General features: G+C 49.7%; 1 protein-coding gene across 1 annotated transcript; it reads left to right on the plus strand.

The window, feature by feature from the left end:
* Positions 1-453: 453 nt before the first annotated feature.
* LOC101341033 (CD177 antigen) lies at positions 454-12,013 on the plus strand. The gene is made up of 9 exons (XM_023742774.1): positions 454-505; positions 605-745; positions 996-1,178; positions 2,393-2,524; positions 2,746-2,862; positions 8,984-9,124; positions 11,045-11,230; positions 11,362-11,493; positions 11,793-12,013. Exons 1-9 carry the CDS (start codon positions 454-456, stop codon positions 12,011-12,013), a joined length of 1,305 nt encoding a protein of 434 aa, XP_023598542.1.
* The last annotated feature ends 254 nt before the right edge of the window (positions 12,014-12,267 follow it).

Below are 12,267 nucleotides of genomic sequence, written 5' to 3' on the forward strand. Positions count from 1 at the left end.
ACTACCCTGAAACAGGGCAGAGGTGGGGACCCACGTATGTGGGTTGAGTAGGACAGGGGACTGGGGATGTAGACTGGTATGGCCCGGGGCCAGGATGCCTCAGTTTCTAATTATTATTGAGTATGGGGGACCAGATTTCTGGGTCTAGGGAGGAAGAAGCTAGGAGTCTGAATTTCCAGATTTCTGAGTCTTAGAAGGAGGCTTCTGGACTCCTAGGTCTGAGGAAGGAGTGGGCTGGGAACCTGGACTCCTGTGTCTGAGGGAGGCAAAGAGGCCCCAGATTCTAAGCCTTTCAAGCAGTTGCAGACTCAGAGGGAGGGGCTAGGACTTTGTTTAGCAAGGCCTGCACTTAGTTATCCCTTTCCTGGACTGCCTTTGATATGATATGTTATAAAAGAACTGTGATTTCCCAAGAGAAAGAGCAGGTGCCAGCATTCTAGCTGCAGATTGGCCATGAGTCCAGTCACCCTACTGGCCCTCCTGGGGGTCACCCTCACCCTGTCCCATGAGTGAGGACCCACTCCCAGAGGCCGGTAGCTAGAGGATCTCCCTCAGAAAGGAGTAGAGGAGCCCTGCTAAGATGGATTTGATTCTCCCATTCCAGGAATCCAGGCCCTGACCTGCCAGAAGGGGACACTGAACTCTGTGTATAATGCAACTGAACTTCCCCTCCGGTGGACTACTGGCCAGGAAGACTGTGAGGAAGGCTGGGGTTGCCAAGACACACTGATGCTCATTCATAATGGTGAGAAGGCCCAAGGGCCACAGTCCTCAGCCCTCCAGGCCAACACCCCTGCCCAGCCCTGCAGGCATCTGTGTAGGAACTCAGGAGACCCCTTCTCCATCACCAGAGCTGCTTCCCCTCCCCAGCAGGAGCAACTGGGAGCGAGGGAGTAGGGAATGCCCAGTCACCTTCTCTGGAGCCTCTCTCCCCTATGCCAGGACCCTGGAGTCCTGATCCATGCCCGCCTGTCAGCCTCCTTTCTCCTGCCTAGGACCCCAGGTGAATGTAGTGATCACCAAGGGTTGCACTCAGGCTGAAGACCAAGAGGCCCGTGTCACGGAGCACAGGGCCGGCCCGGGCCTCTCCATCATCTCCTACACCCATGTGTGCAGGAAGGCAAACTTGTGCAATGACCTGGCCAACAGTGTGCCCCTCTGGACCCCATCCTCCACAGGTAAGGGAGGCAGGAAGCAGAGGAGGGAAAATGGGCTGTAGGGCAAAAGGGAGCAACAGGGCTGAGGGAGTGGAGATGAGTGTAGAGGGGCTGCTTATTTAGAATCATTGCCCCCCAAACCCTCCCCTACTAGCCACTTCACCACTAGCTCCCACCCCCCATGGTCTCTCCCCTGTGCCTGGCTCTCTCCCCATTTTCCCTTTTTCACTCACCCCTCCCCCACTGGCTCCCCACTCCATCTGCTTGCCCACTGTATTGCTCACACAGTAGCTCCCTTGCTCACCTGCTCATGGCTCCCTCCATCTCTCCCTTGATTGCTCCTGGCTTGTTCACTCACTCCCTGGCTTTCACCTGCCCTACTCATGCACCCCCAGGACTCCTCTAGCCCAGCTTCTTCTAAGGGCCCCAAAGCAGTAAAGTGTCTTGCTTCTCTGATGTGAAACTGACCTCAGACTGGCTGTGATGTAAGCTGGGCATTTTGCATGCTCCTTTTTTCTGTACTGCTAGGTTGGGCCCACTAATACTTTATTTTTTTTTAAATTTTTTTATTTTTTGCATTTTGTTCTTCCTAAGTGAGCCTAGCCTATAACTTTCCCCCACCATTCTTGTCTGGTATTGCTATGGACAGTACGTGAGCTTTATGAATCGCATTTGGAGGGCTGTGTTCTGCAGTTTTTCTACTTTTTGGAATATTTTGTGAATGTCTTGTCTTCTTTGACCATTTAGTAGAACTTGCAGGCCATGCACTTGTTCCTTCCAGGGCACCTGTTCCCTGCCCTGACCAATGTGTCTGTGTGAGGTCTCAGAAGCCCCCTCCTCTGCCCTGTTCACTCCCACCACACCCAGATGTGGGACCCCAGCACCACCCCTGCCCTGACAATCCTGCCTGTGTCTGACCCCAGAAGGCCTCTCCTGTGCCCTGCACACCCCCATCACACCCTATCTGGGACCTCAGTGCCACCTCTCTGCCTTGACCTCCTCTGCATTCAGGCCCCAAGTTCTCCCCAGATCTCTTTTTCCCTCTCTCCCTTGCTCTCTCATTAACCATGCATCTTTAGTTTTCCACACTCTGGGCCTGTGTGAGAGAAAAGGAGGGGGGATTTTCCTGGAGATTCAGGAGGTCTACTTTGGGTCCGGCAAAAGAGTGGTGGAGAGAAGGCATCTGACCCAAACTGAGATCCCCCTCAGTCCCCCTCACACTCTCACCTCCTCAGCTGCACCAGCCCCAGAAGGCACGCAGTGCCCCACCTGCTTGTCAAGAGATGAATGCAAAGAAAGCGGGACTGAGCTCCCCTGCCCAGCAGGGCTCAGGCATTGCTACAATGGCATCCTCCTGCTCAACGGAGGTATGTTGCTGGAGACATTGGGGTCCCTGAGGGTGCAGGTCCCCAGTGGGGAGATCTGAAGTCTAAGTTGTGAGTCTCTGGGGGAGGAAGGGTAAACCAAAGCATGGGTCCCAGAAGGAGGGTGGGACTGACTTCCTGGAGCTTAGCTTCCCTCTGAGGTTTGAATGGTCCTAACTTCAATGTCTGACTCTTCCTCTCTCCCTCTCTTCCCCTTTCCACAGGAGGGATCTCCACCAGTCTGAGAGTGCAAGGGTGCATGGCCCAAGGAGGCTGCAACCTGCTTAATGGGACCCAGGAAATCGGGCCCATAAGGGTGAGAGAGAAGTGCAATCCTAAGGGTGAGTCTTACACCCAGGAGAAGAGGCCCTGCCCTGTGCTGCAGCCTTGGGGTGTGACGCTGTTGTTGTCGTTTGCCATCTAGTCGATCCTGACTGATAGCAACTCCACGTGACAGAGTAGAACTGCCCCATAGGGTTTTCTAGGCTGTAACCTTTACGGGAGAAGATCACCAGGTCTTTCTCCTGCAGATCTGCTGGATGGGTTTGGACTGCCAACCTTTTGGTTAGCAGCTGAGCACTTGACCGTTTGCTCCACCAGCGCGTCCTTTGTTAAAGTAGGGGACATTCAAACCCATCACATGAAAGCCAGCAACTACAATACTTTAGAAGTTTATTATTCACCCCAACAAAAAGACCAAACCCGTTGCCGTTGATTCAATTCCAACTCATAGCGGCCTTATTGGATGGAGTAGAACTACCCTATAGGGTTTCCAAGGAGCCGCTGGTGGATTCTAACTCCGCCCTTTTGGTTAGCAACCGTAGCTCTTAACCAGTATGTCACCAGGGCTCCATTAGTCAGCCTAAAAACCCATTTTCATCCAGTGGATTCTGACTTATAGTGACCCTGTAGGACAGGATAGAACTGCCCCATAGGGTTTCCAATTATCGGCTGATGTAGTCGAACTGCCAAACTTTTGGTTAGCAGCTGAGCTCTTAATCACTGTGCCACCAGCGCTTGGCACTTGAAAAGTGAGGGGATTCTATGGGTGGGGGAGGGAGAGAAAGCGGGCGTGGTCTGGGGGCAGATCTATAGGACAAGGGCCCACCAGTGGGAGTTTTAAATGGGGCAAGGTGAACTAAGTTTGGGGCCCAGTCCTGGTGGGAGGGGAGCCAGGAGGGCAGCTTGCTTTGCAGGTGACTTTACTGGGTACAATGGAAGTGAGTGCAGGGGCATGGGCAGGCTTCACCCTGGCAGGTCATTTTTCCAGGAACCACTTGTTGCTTCAGATGGTTTTATTTCTCCACACCACTGATCTCTGATAACCTTGAGTTTCCCACTTTCCCTTGACCATCCCCAGCCTCTCTACCATCCTCATCCACTGCCTACCCATGATCCCGGAGCACCCCAGTGGCCTCGTTGAATAGGAAAGTAAATCAAGACAAAATCTGGGGTGCTTCATGTGTGACAGGGAAGGCAGGAGTCAAATGAGGACAGTAGGAGGGTTCCCACTTAATTGCAGCTGGATCTACACAAGAGACCCAAAGTGTCCTGGAGTGTCTTAATAAGAAGGGCCATGAGGCAAAGGGAAGCTGTGGTGGGGAAGAGAGGGGAAGGATCCAGGATAGTTGGATAGGAGAGGGGCCTTCTCTGTTTGAGCCTGTTTCCTCATCTGCCCATGTCACCAGGAAGCTCAAAGACAGGCGCTGGGTGAGTTCAGCAGACGTTCCTGTTCGTGATTGGATCTGTCTCCCTGGATAAACTGGGACCCCCTTTTGAGCACAGGACCAGGATGTCATTGACATCAAGGTTTCCAGCGTCGTGCAGTACAAGATCTGGCTCGGAATGGGTGCCCGGGGTGTGTTTGTTGACTTGAGTTCATGCAGGATTCCAAGGCCACCCATGGAGACCTCAAATGAGTCAGACCAGATCCCTGCCCTAAAGAGTCTCCAAGACTAGGAAGGGAAGATGTAACATACTCAGATGGTTATGAATTGGGTGGTTAGGGCTGTAGGAGAAAGGGGTTTGGGGCTGGGGGGAGCTCAGAGGAGGAAGATACTGATGACCTGGAGTGGAGGTGAAGGAGAGCTTCACAGAGGAGGTAACCTGTGGGTCATGTCTTAAAGATGAGCAACAGTTTACTCATAGAAGAGAAAAAAGGACATTAACAGGCAGAGGGAACAGCATGTGCAAAAGCCTGGAAGTGGGAGGAAGCCTGCTGCTCTCAAGGAGGGCTCCTCTGCTCTGCCTTAGAAGGCCTTGTTAAGAGGAGGGGGTGCAGCTGGGATCAGAGGATGATTACACCTTTTCAAGTTGATGAGGTGGGTGTGGAAGATAAAGGGAGAGCCATTCCAAGCAGAAAGGACAGTGGGTAAAAGGCCAAGGAGGCAGGAAGTGACCTGGCCTGTCTTGGGAATGGATATTGTTGGGGGGTGGAGAGGTAGGTGGAGGGCCTGGTAGTCTGTTAGGCACCTTCAAAAGCTAGGCCATGTGGGTGGATTTTCTCTCAAAGGCCAGGAGGAGCCATGGAGGGGTATTGAGAAGGAAGGGACAGAGTCTGATCCCTCATCTCTGGGACTAGGTAACGTTTATCGATCCAGAAGACATTTCAGAAAAAAATCAGAAACAACACAAATCACACACACCACCCACACACCACATACACAATACATGCACAACACGCACACGCAACTCACACATACCACACATCACATGATACACACACCACACATAACATATAATACATAAAACACACACATTACATACCATGCTACACACACAATAAGCACATACCATATACATCAAACACACATACCATATTGCTACACAAACATACCACACACAGATCACATATTACATACCATATGCACACACACCTGTCCTCTATATGTACCACAACACACCACAAAATCCCACACACTTCACTCATATACAACACATATACTACATATACCATACCAACACCACACATCATATACCACACACACACACAAAACCGTTGCCCTTGAGTTGATTCTGACTCATAGCAACCCTATCTGACAAAATGACAAAGTAGAACTGCTCCATAGGGTTTCCAAGGCTGTAACCTTTACAGAAGCAGACTGCCACATCTTTCTTCTGCAGAGTGGCTGGTGGGTTCAAACTACAGACCTTTCAGTTAGCAGCTGAGCACTTAACCACTGTGCCACCAGGGTTCTCATCACATACCACAAAATCCCACACAACCCCAGCACACTCACTAAACATCCCATACATATACACAATGCCTCCCCACACACTCCACACACAACTCACATACCCCCACACCAAGTCACACATACACCACACGTCACAGAGCTATTATGCCACAAATGAATATTCCTAATACATATCCATATTTTGTTAACTTCAATGTTGGAGCCAGATCTTAGAAGGTGTTTTGCCTTCTCTGGTTCAGTTCAGTTCAGCAGTTTAGCAAACGTTTATTGAACATCCTCAAGACAAGGTGTCAGAGGGTAGAGATACAACAAGATGTCAAAGAATAAGTGGAGGAGAGAAGGGCATTCCAAAGTGAAAGAACAACTTGTCAAAAGGCTTGGGGATGGGAGAGCACTGGGTGCAAGAGCACCCAGTCATGGCAGAGCCCATCTTGAAGAAATACCAAAGGATTGGAACTTGAAAGACCTTCACTGTTCCTCTGGGGAATTGGGCCCCTATCCTGCAGAGGATTAGTGAAAAAGAGGAAGACCCTCAATGAGATGGATTGACACAGTGTCAGCAACAATAGGCTCATGCATAGCAACGACTGTCAGGATGGCACAGGACAGGGCAGTGTTTGGTTCTGTTTACATAGGGTTGCTATTAGTTGGAACCGACTCAATGGCACCTAACAATAACAGCAATGCTGCAGACAGTGAACTCCAGTGAGAGCCATGGGTCAGCACAGTCAGGGAGATCATGGCCATCAAGAGATTAATGTCTGATTCAGATATGGGTTCCAGTCTGGACTGTTGATCTTCACTCCTTCTTTGAGCCTCCTTCACCAATGTGGTCTATTAATATTTACTAATAAGTAAATAATAAATAAATATTAATTGACCACATTGCACTGGTGGTGCAATGGTTAAGCACTCGGCTGTTAACCAAAAGGTTGGCAGTTTGAGCCCACCCAGCAGCTCTGTGGGAGAAAAGACCTGGCCATCTGCTCCCATAAAGTTCACAGCCTAGGAAACCCTATGGGAGAAGTTCTGCTCTGTCATATGCGGTTGCTATGAGTCAGAATCAACTCCATAGCACACAGCAACAACAATAACAGTATTTATTTAATGAGTCCCTCCTACTGCCAGGCACTGTTGTCGATGCTAGGGTACACCAGGGAACAAACAAAGCAAAACAAAAATCCCTGTCCGCACGGAGCTTATATTCTTATTGGAGAAGGTAGACAGTGAACAAATAAATATAGATAAATTGGTATTGTATCAAGTGATGATAAGTCTAAGAAGAAACACTAGGGGTAAAGGGTCAGAGAATGATCGAGGGGGTGCTGTTCTTCTAGATGGGATAGTCAGAGAGGGCCTCTTGGGGAGGGTGGCATCAGAGCAGAGACCTGAATGAAGTAAGGAACAGCCCTTGCAGAACTCAGGGGCAAGTGGTTCTAGACAACGGTGGGAGCATATGCCTGTCATGTTCAAGGAAAAGCCAGAAGACCAGTGTGGCTGGAGCAGAGTGAATGAGGGAGAGTGGAGCAGGAAATTGAGATGGAGTCATAGGATAGGCCAGACTGTGTGGGGCCTTATAGGCCATTTAAGGACATTATATCTTACTTGGAGAAAATGGGAATCCGTTGGAAGGTACTAAGCAGAAGCGTGACATGCACTGACTTACCTTTTATAAGGATCCCTCTTGGTAGAAAATAGAGAGTAAAAGGGGCATGGAAGTGACACAGGGACACCCAGAAGGAGGCAGGTGAGAGCTGATGGGGTAGAAGCAGTAGAAGTGATGAGAAGTGGTCAGGTGCTAGAGATACTTTGCAACTTAAGTGAACAGGATTTCCTGATGGATGCAATATGGGGTGTAAGAGAAAGGTGACAGTCAAGAAAGACAGCAGCATTTTTGGCTTGAGCAATGGCAAGAAAGGAGCTTCCATTGACCAAGATCGGGAGATTGGGGCAGGGAGAATGGGTCACAGGCTTGGAGTGGGGGAGCAGGAGACGCAGTTTTGTAATCTGTGAAATGGAGAAATGAGCAGAATCCCTTCATGAGGCTGTTGTGAAGGTTGCATACCCTTATGGATGCTGAGTCCTCAGCACAGGTGTTCTTGCATCGTGGGACACATCGGGCTGGTCATGTGATGGTCTTAAGAGAAGGTCTGTTGTTGTTGTTACTGCTGTTGAGTTGGCTCCTGACCCATGCAACCCCTTGCACAACAGAACGAAACGCTGCCCGATACTGTGCCATCCCCATGATCAGCTGGGGATTGGGCTGTTGTGCTCCACAGGGTTTTCATTGGCTGATTTTCAGAAGTAGGTAGCTAGGCCTTTCGTCCTAGTCTGTCTTACTCTAGAAGCTGTGCTGAAACCTGTTCAACATCTTAGCAACATGCAACCCTCCACTGACAAATGGGTTGTGGCTGTTCATGAGGTGCATTGCTGAGAATCAGACCTGGGTCTCTTTCATGGAGAACTCTACCACTGAACCACCACTGCCCCTAGAGGAGTTCTAGGCCCATGGTTTTCAAATTAGATTCTCTAGGGCCACACTGGCCAAGACAGTTGAGGATGATCATCCCTGTAACTCCCAGGAGCCAGAATACCTAAGTTCCAAGCCCACCTGTGCCACTTATTAGCTGTGAGACGTTAGGCAAGCTACTTAACAACTTCTGTGCCTCCTCTTCCCCCATCTTGAAAATGGGGACGATGAGAATAGCACCACCTACTTTGGAGGTTGCTGTGAGAATCAGATGAGGTAATCAAGCTAAGGTGGTTCCTTGGGAGGGTTAAATGGGCTCATCCATGGAAAGCGCTTACAACAGCCTAGCCGTTAGTAAATACTCAGTATACACTAGGCATTTGGGTAATTCTTTTTAGGACATAGGATTTCTCAGTTGAAAGAAATAAACGGTCTACAAATGACGGCTCAGGCTACCATCTTCATTTTCCAGATGAGGACCTTGAGGCCAGATAGGAAAATAGAGGTTGGTGCAGGCTAAGGAAAATCTACCTATCTCACACCCAATGAGAGCAGCAGCTTTCCTGAAGAGGTAGAGAGAGGTGGTCCCAGCAGGCGCTCATGCAGAAACTGGGTGAAAAATGGGTAGGGGGGAGGGAGTGGACTTAGACTGCCCAAATCCCTTCTAAGTTTGAGATTGAGGGACTCTGCAACCAGGTCACCTCCAGAATGCACTTACTTTCCCAGGCATGGGACCCGGAGGGACAGACATGACTCATGCCCTGAATGAAGCATGCTTTGGTAACTCTTCCCCAGATTTTCTGACCTGTCAATCGGGGAACAAGTTGCAGTTTGGTCCAGACGTGTCTCGGAAACCTGTCGAGTGGACTGTGTCTGGGAACAAGATGTGTGCATCTGGGGAGGCGTGTCAGGAGACACTGTTGCTCATTGATGCAGGTATGTGGGCTGGACAGGAAGACAAGACACCTGACCGGGCCCTGTACATTCCTGTCCTGCATTCTGTCCCCTGAGTTTCTGCCCAGGTCTCCTCCCTGCCTGGAATTCCACGTGCCCTGGTTGGTTTGTTAGCTGTAGCTGAGTCAGTCCCAGTGCACAATGAAACTAAATGCTGCCCAGCCTTGTGCCATACCCAACATGTGTTGTAGATTGGGCCATTGTGAGCCATAGGATTTTCATTGGCTGACTTTTAGAAGTAGATATCCAGGCCTTTCTTCCTAGTCCATGTGAGTCTGGAAGCTTCGCCGAAATCTATTCAGCATCATAGCAACAGATAAGCCTCCACTGGCAGATGGATAGTGGCTGTACATGAGGTGCATTAGCTGGGAATCAAACTCAGATCTCCTGCATGGAAGATGAGACTTTGACCACTGAACCAGGGCCTTGGAGGCTGGACTAACTCTTCCATTTTCTCTGCCTTGGTTTATCCTTGTGTAAAACATGTTAAAGTGATGGCAATAGTAGTACCTACCTTGCTGGGTGGTCGTGAGGATATAAGTGATAATCTACAAAAAGAGCTGAAGACACTGCTGGCAGAGCAACCTTAATGACTTTATGCATTTGATAAGTATCGACTGAGCACTGGGTGCCAAGCACTGTTGTTTTGAGCACTATTTTTTTTGAGCATTGGGTGCAGCACACTGGTGCACTACAGATCCATTCGTGTCTGCTCTTTTGGAGCTTCAGGGAAAACAGGAAAAAAAATCAGGAAATACAGGTAGAAGGTAAGAGATATGTAGAGAAATCCAGTAGGGAAAGGGAGGATTAGGAAAAAGGTTAAGGCCGCAATTTTTAAATAGGTGTTCAGGGGAGGCACTACTGAGAAGGTGACATTTGAACAAGAACTTGAAAGAGGTAAGGGAATGAGCTATGCAGATATCTAGGGGAGCAGGTTGTTGTTGTTGGTAGGTGCCTTCGAGCTGGCTCCAACTCACAGCCACCCTAGTACAACAGAACAAAACACTGCCTGGGCCTAGGCAGTCCTCACAACTGTTGTTATTCTTAAGCCCATTGTTGCAGCCGCTGTGTCAATCCATCTCGTGGAAGGTCTTCCTCTTTTTCATTGACCCTCTACTTTACCAAGCATGATGTCCTTCTCCAGGGACTGGTCGCTCCTGATAACATATCCAAAGTATGTGAGACGAAGTCTCACCATCCTCGCTTCTAAGGAGCATTCTGGCTGTACTTCTTCCAAGACAGATTTGTTCCTTCTTTTGGCAGTCCATGGTATATTCAATATTCTTTGCCAACACCATAATTCAAAAGCATCAATTCCTCTTTGGTCTTCTTTATTCATTGCCCAGCTTTCACATGTATAGGAAGCGATTGAAAACACCATGGCTAGGGTCAGGGGCACCTTAGTTCTTAAAGTGACATCTTTGCTTTTTAACTCTTTGAAGAGGTCTTTTGCCGCAGTTTTGCCCAATGCAATGTGTCGTTTCATGTCTTGACAGCTGCTTCCATGGGTGTTGATTTACTTGGGGGAGTAGGTAGACACTCACATATCATTCACCATGTACCAGGCACTTTTCTAAATGATTTATTTGTGTATCTGAATCAATCCTCACAGCAAACCTGTGATGATTGCATTAATATGTTCTCCATATTCCATACAACGAAACAGGGCACAAAGGTGGTAAGTGACTTACTTGTGGGGGCACAGCTGGGAGGTGGCAGAGCTGGACCCAGGCTCTTGCTCCAGTCTGCACCCTACAATAAACATGACCTATCCTATTATAATCAGGGAACTTGCACTCACCCTGCTGAGCACCTTGGAATTCCCAGTCTGGCTCCCTGGCCCCTGCTTCTCTCAGGGCCTCCCCCTCTTCCACCCCAGCTTTCACTCTCTCACCCCCTCAGGACACAAACCACTCCTGGTGGGGAACAAAGGCTGTGCCTCCTCTGGAACACAGGATTTTACGGCTACCTTCATACACTCGGGCCCCCCCGGAGTGCTTGTTGCCTCTTACTACCATGTCTGCTCCTCCAATGGTTGCAACAGAGCTGACAATTCCAGTGTCCTGCTAAACGTCCTCCCTTCACCAGGTATGAGATCCAGCAGGGTGGTTGGGTTACATGGAGAGATGGGGGGCCCAGAGACAGAGACTCGGGCTCAAGTCAGGTGTCAAGAGCTGGGGGCAGAGCTGTGCACCTCCAATGCTCTCTCTGCTCTCCAGCTGCCCCTGCGCCTGGAAGTCTGAGGTGTCCTGCCTGTGTGGATGTCTTTGGAACTTGTCAGAACCCCAAAGTCATTACATGCCCTATGGGCAGCACTCATTGTTATAAGGGCAACATCCAGCTCACAGGAGGTGAGTGCTGAAAACCTCATCCTGAGGGTGAGGGGGCTGGGGGCTTGGACATATGTCCTGACATGGGAGGAGGCTGGAGACCCTGATTCCTGGGTCTGAGGGAGAGGGAGCTGGGGCAAGGAATCCTGGGTCCTGAGGGAAAAAGAAGCAGGGGATTTCATTGGTCCTGAAGTGGGAGGGAGCCAAAGGCCCAGGTTCCTGGGTCTGAGGGAGGAGCGGGCTGGGGCTAAGACTCTGAATCTGAGAGTTTAAGGTGTGCTGTACTTCGTATCCTCTGTAACTCTATCTTCACCCTCTAGGTGGGCTCTCCGCCACAGTGACTATTCAGGGCTGCATGGCCAAACCTGCCAAATCCTTGTTGAAAAATACCCAGAATATTGGGGTCCTCTCTGTGAATGAGAACATTGAGGGTGAGCCTGCACCCAAAGGTGGAGTTGCCCCTGCCCCCTATCTGGCTTGGATGGTGGGGCTGGGACTGTCTCTAGCCCTTTGGTGTGGGGTTTTTTGTCTTCCTTTTTGACCCCATTTCCAAAGGTTCTTAGCCTTTGCTGATCCTCCAAAGCTAACATTCCCTCTGACCTCGTGACCTAGTGGCCTTGGATACCTAATTATTTCCCCATCACCTCCATGAATCATCCCCATACCCACTTTATCACTTCTTAACAACATTTGTGAGGCACTGGGAACAGCTGAACTTGTCCTGTAGGAGAGTGGACATTCAAGAAGTGGTCACGTGTGTCTGATAATAAAGATGTTGTCTTTTCATCCACTGAT

The sequence above is a fragment of the Trichechus manatus genome, unplaced genomic scaffold, assembly GCF_000243295.1.
Source record: "Trichechus manatus latirostris isolate Lorelei unplaced genomic scaffold, TriManLat1.0 scaffold00216, whole genome shotgun sequence".
NCBI classification, from domain to species: domain Eukaryota; kingdom Metazoa; phylum Chordata; class Mammalia; order Sirenia; family Trichechidae; genus Trichechus; species Trichechus manatus.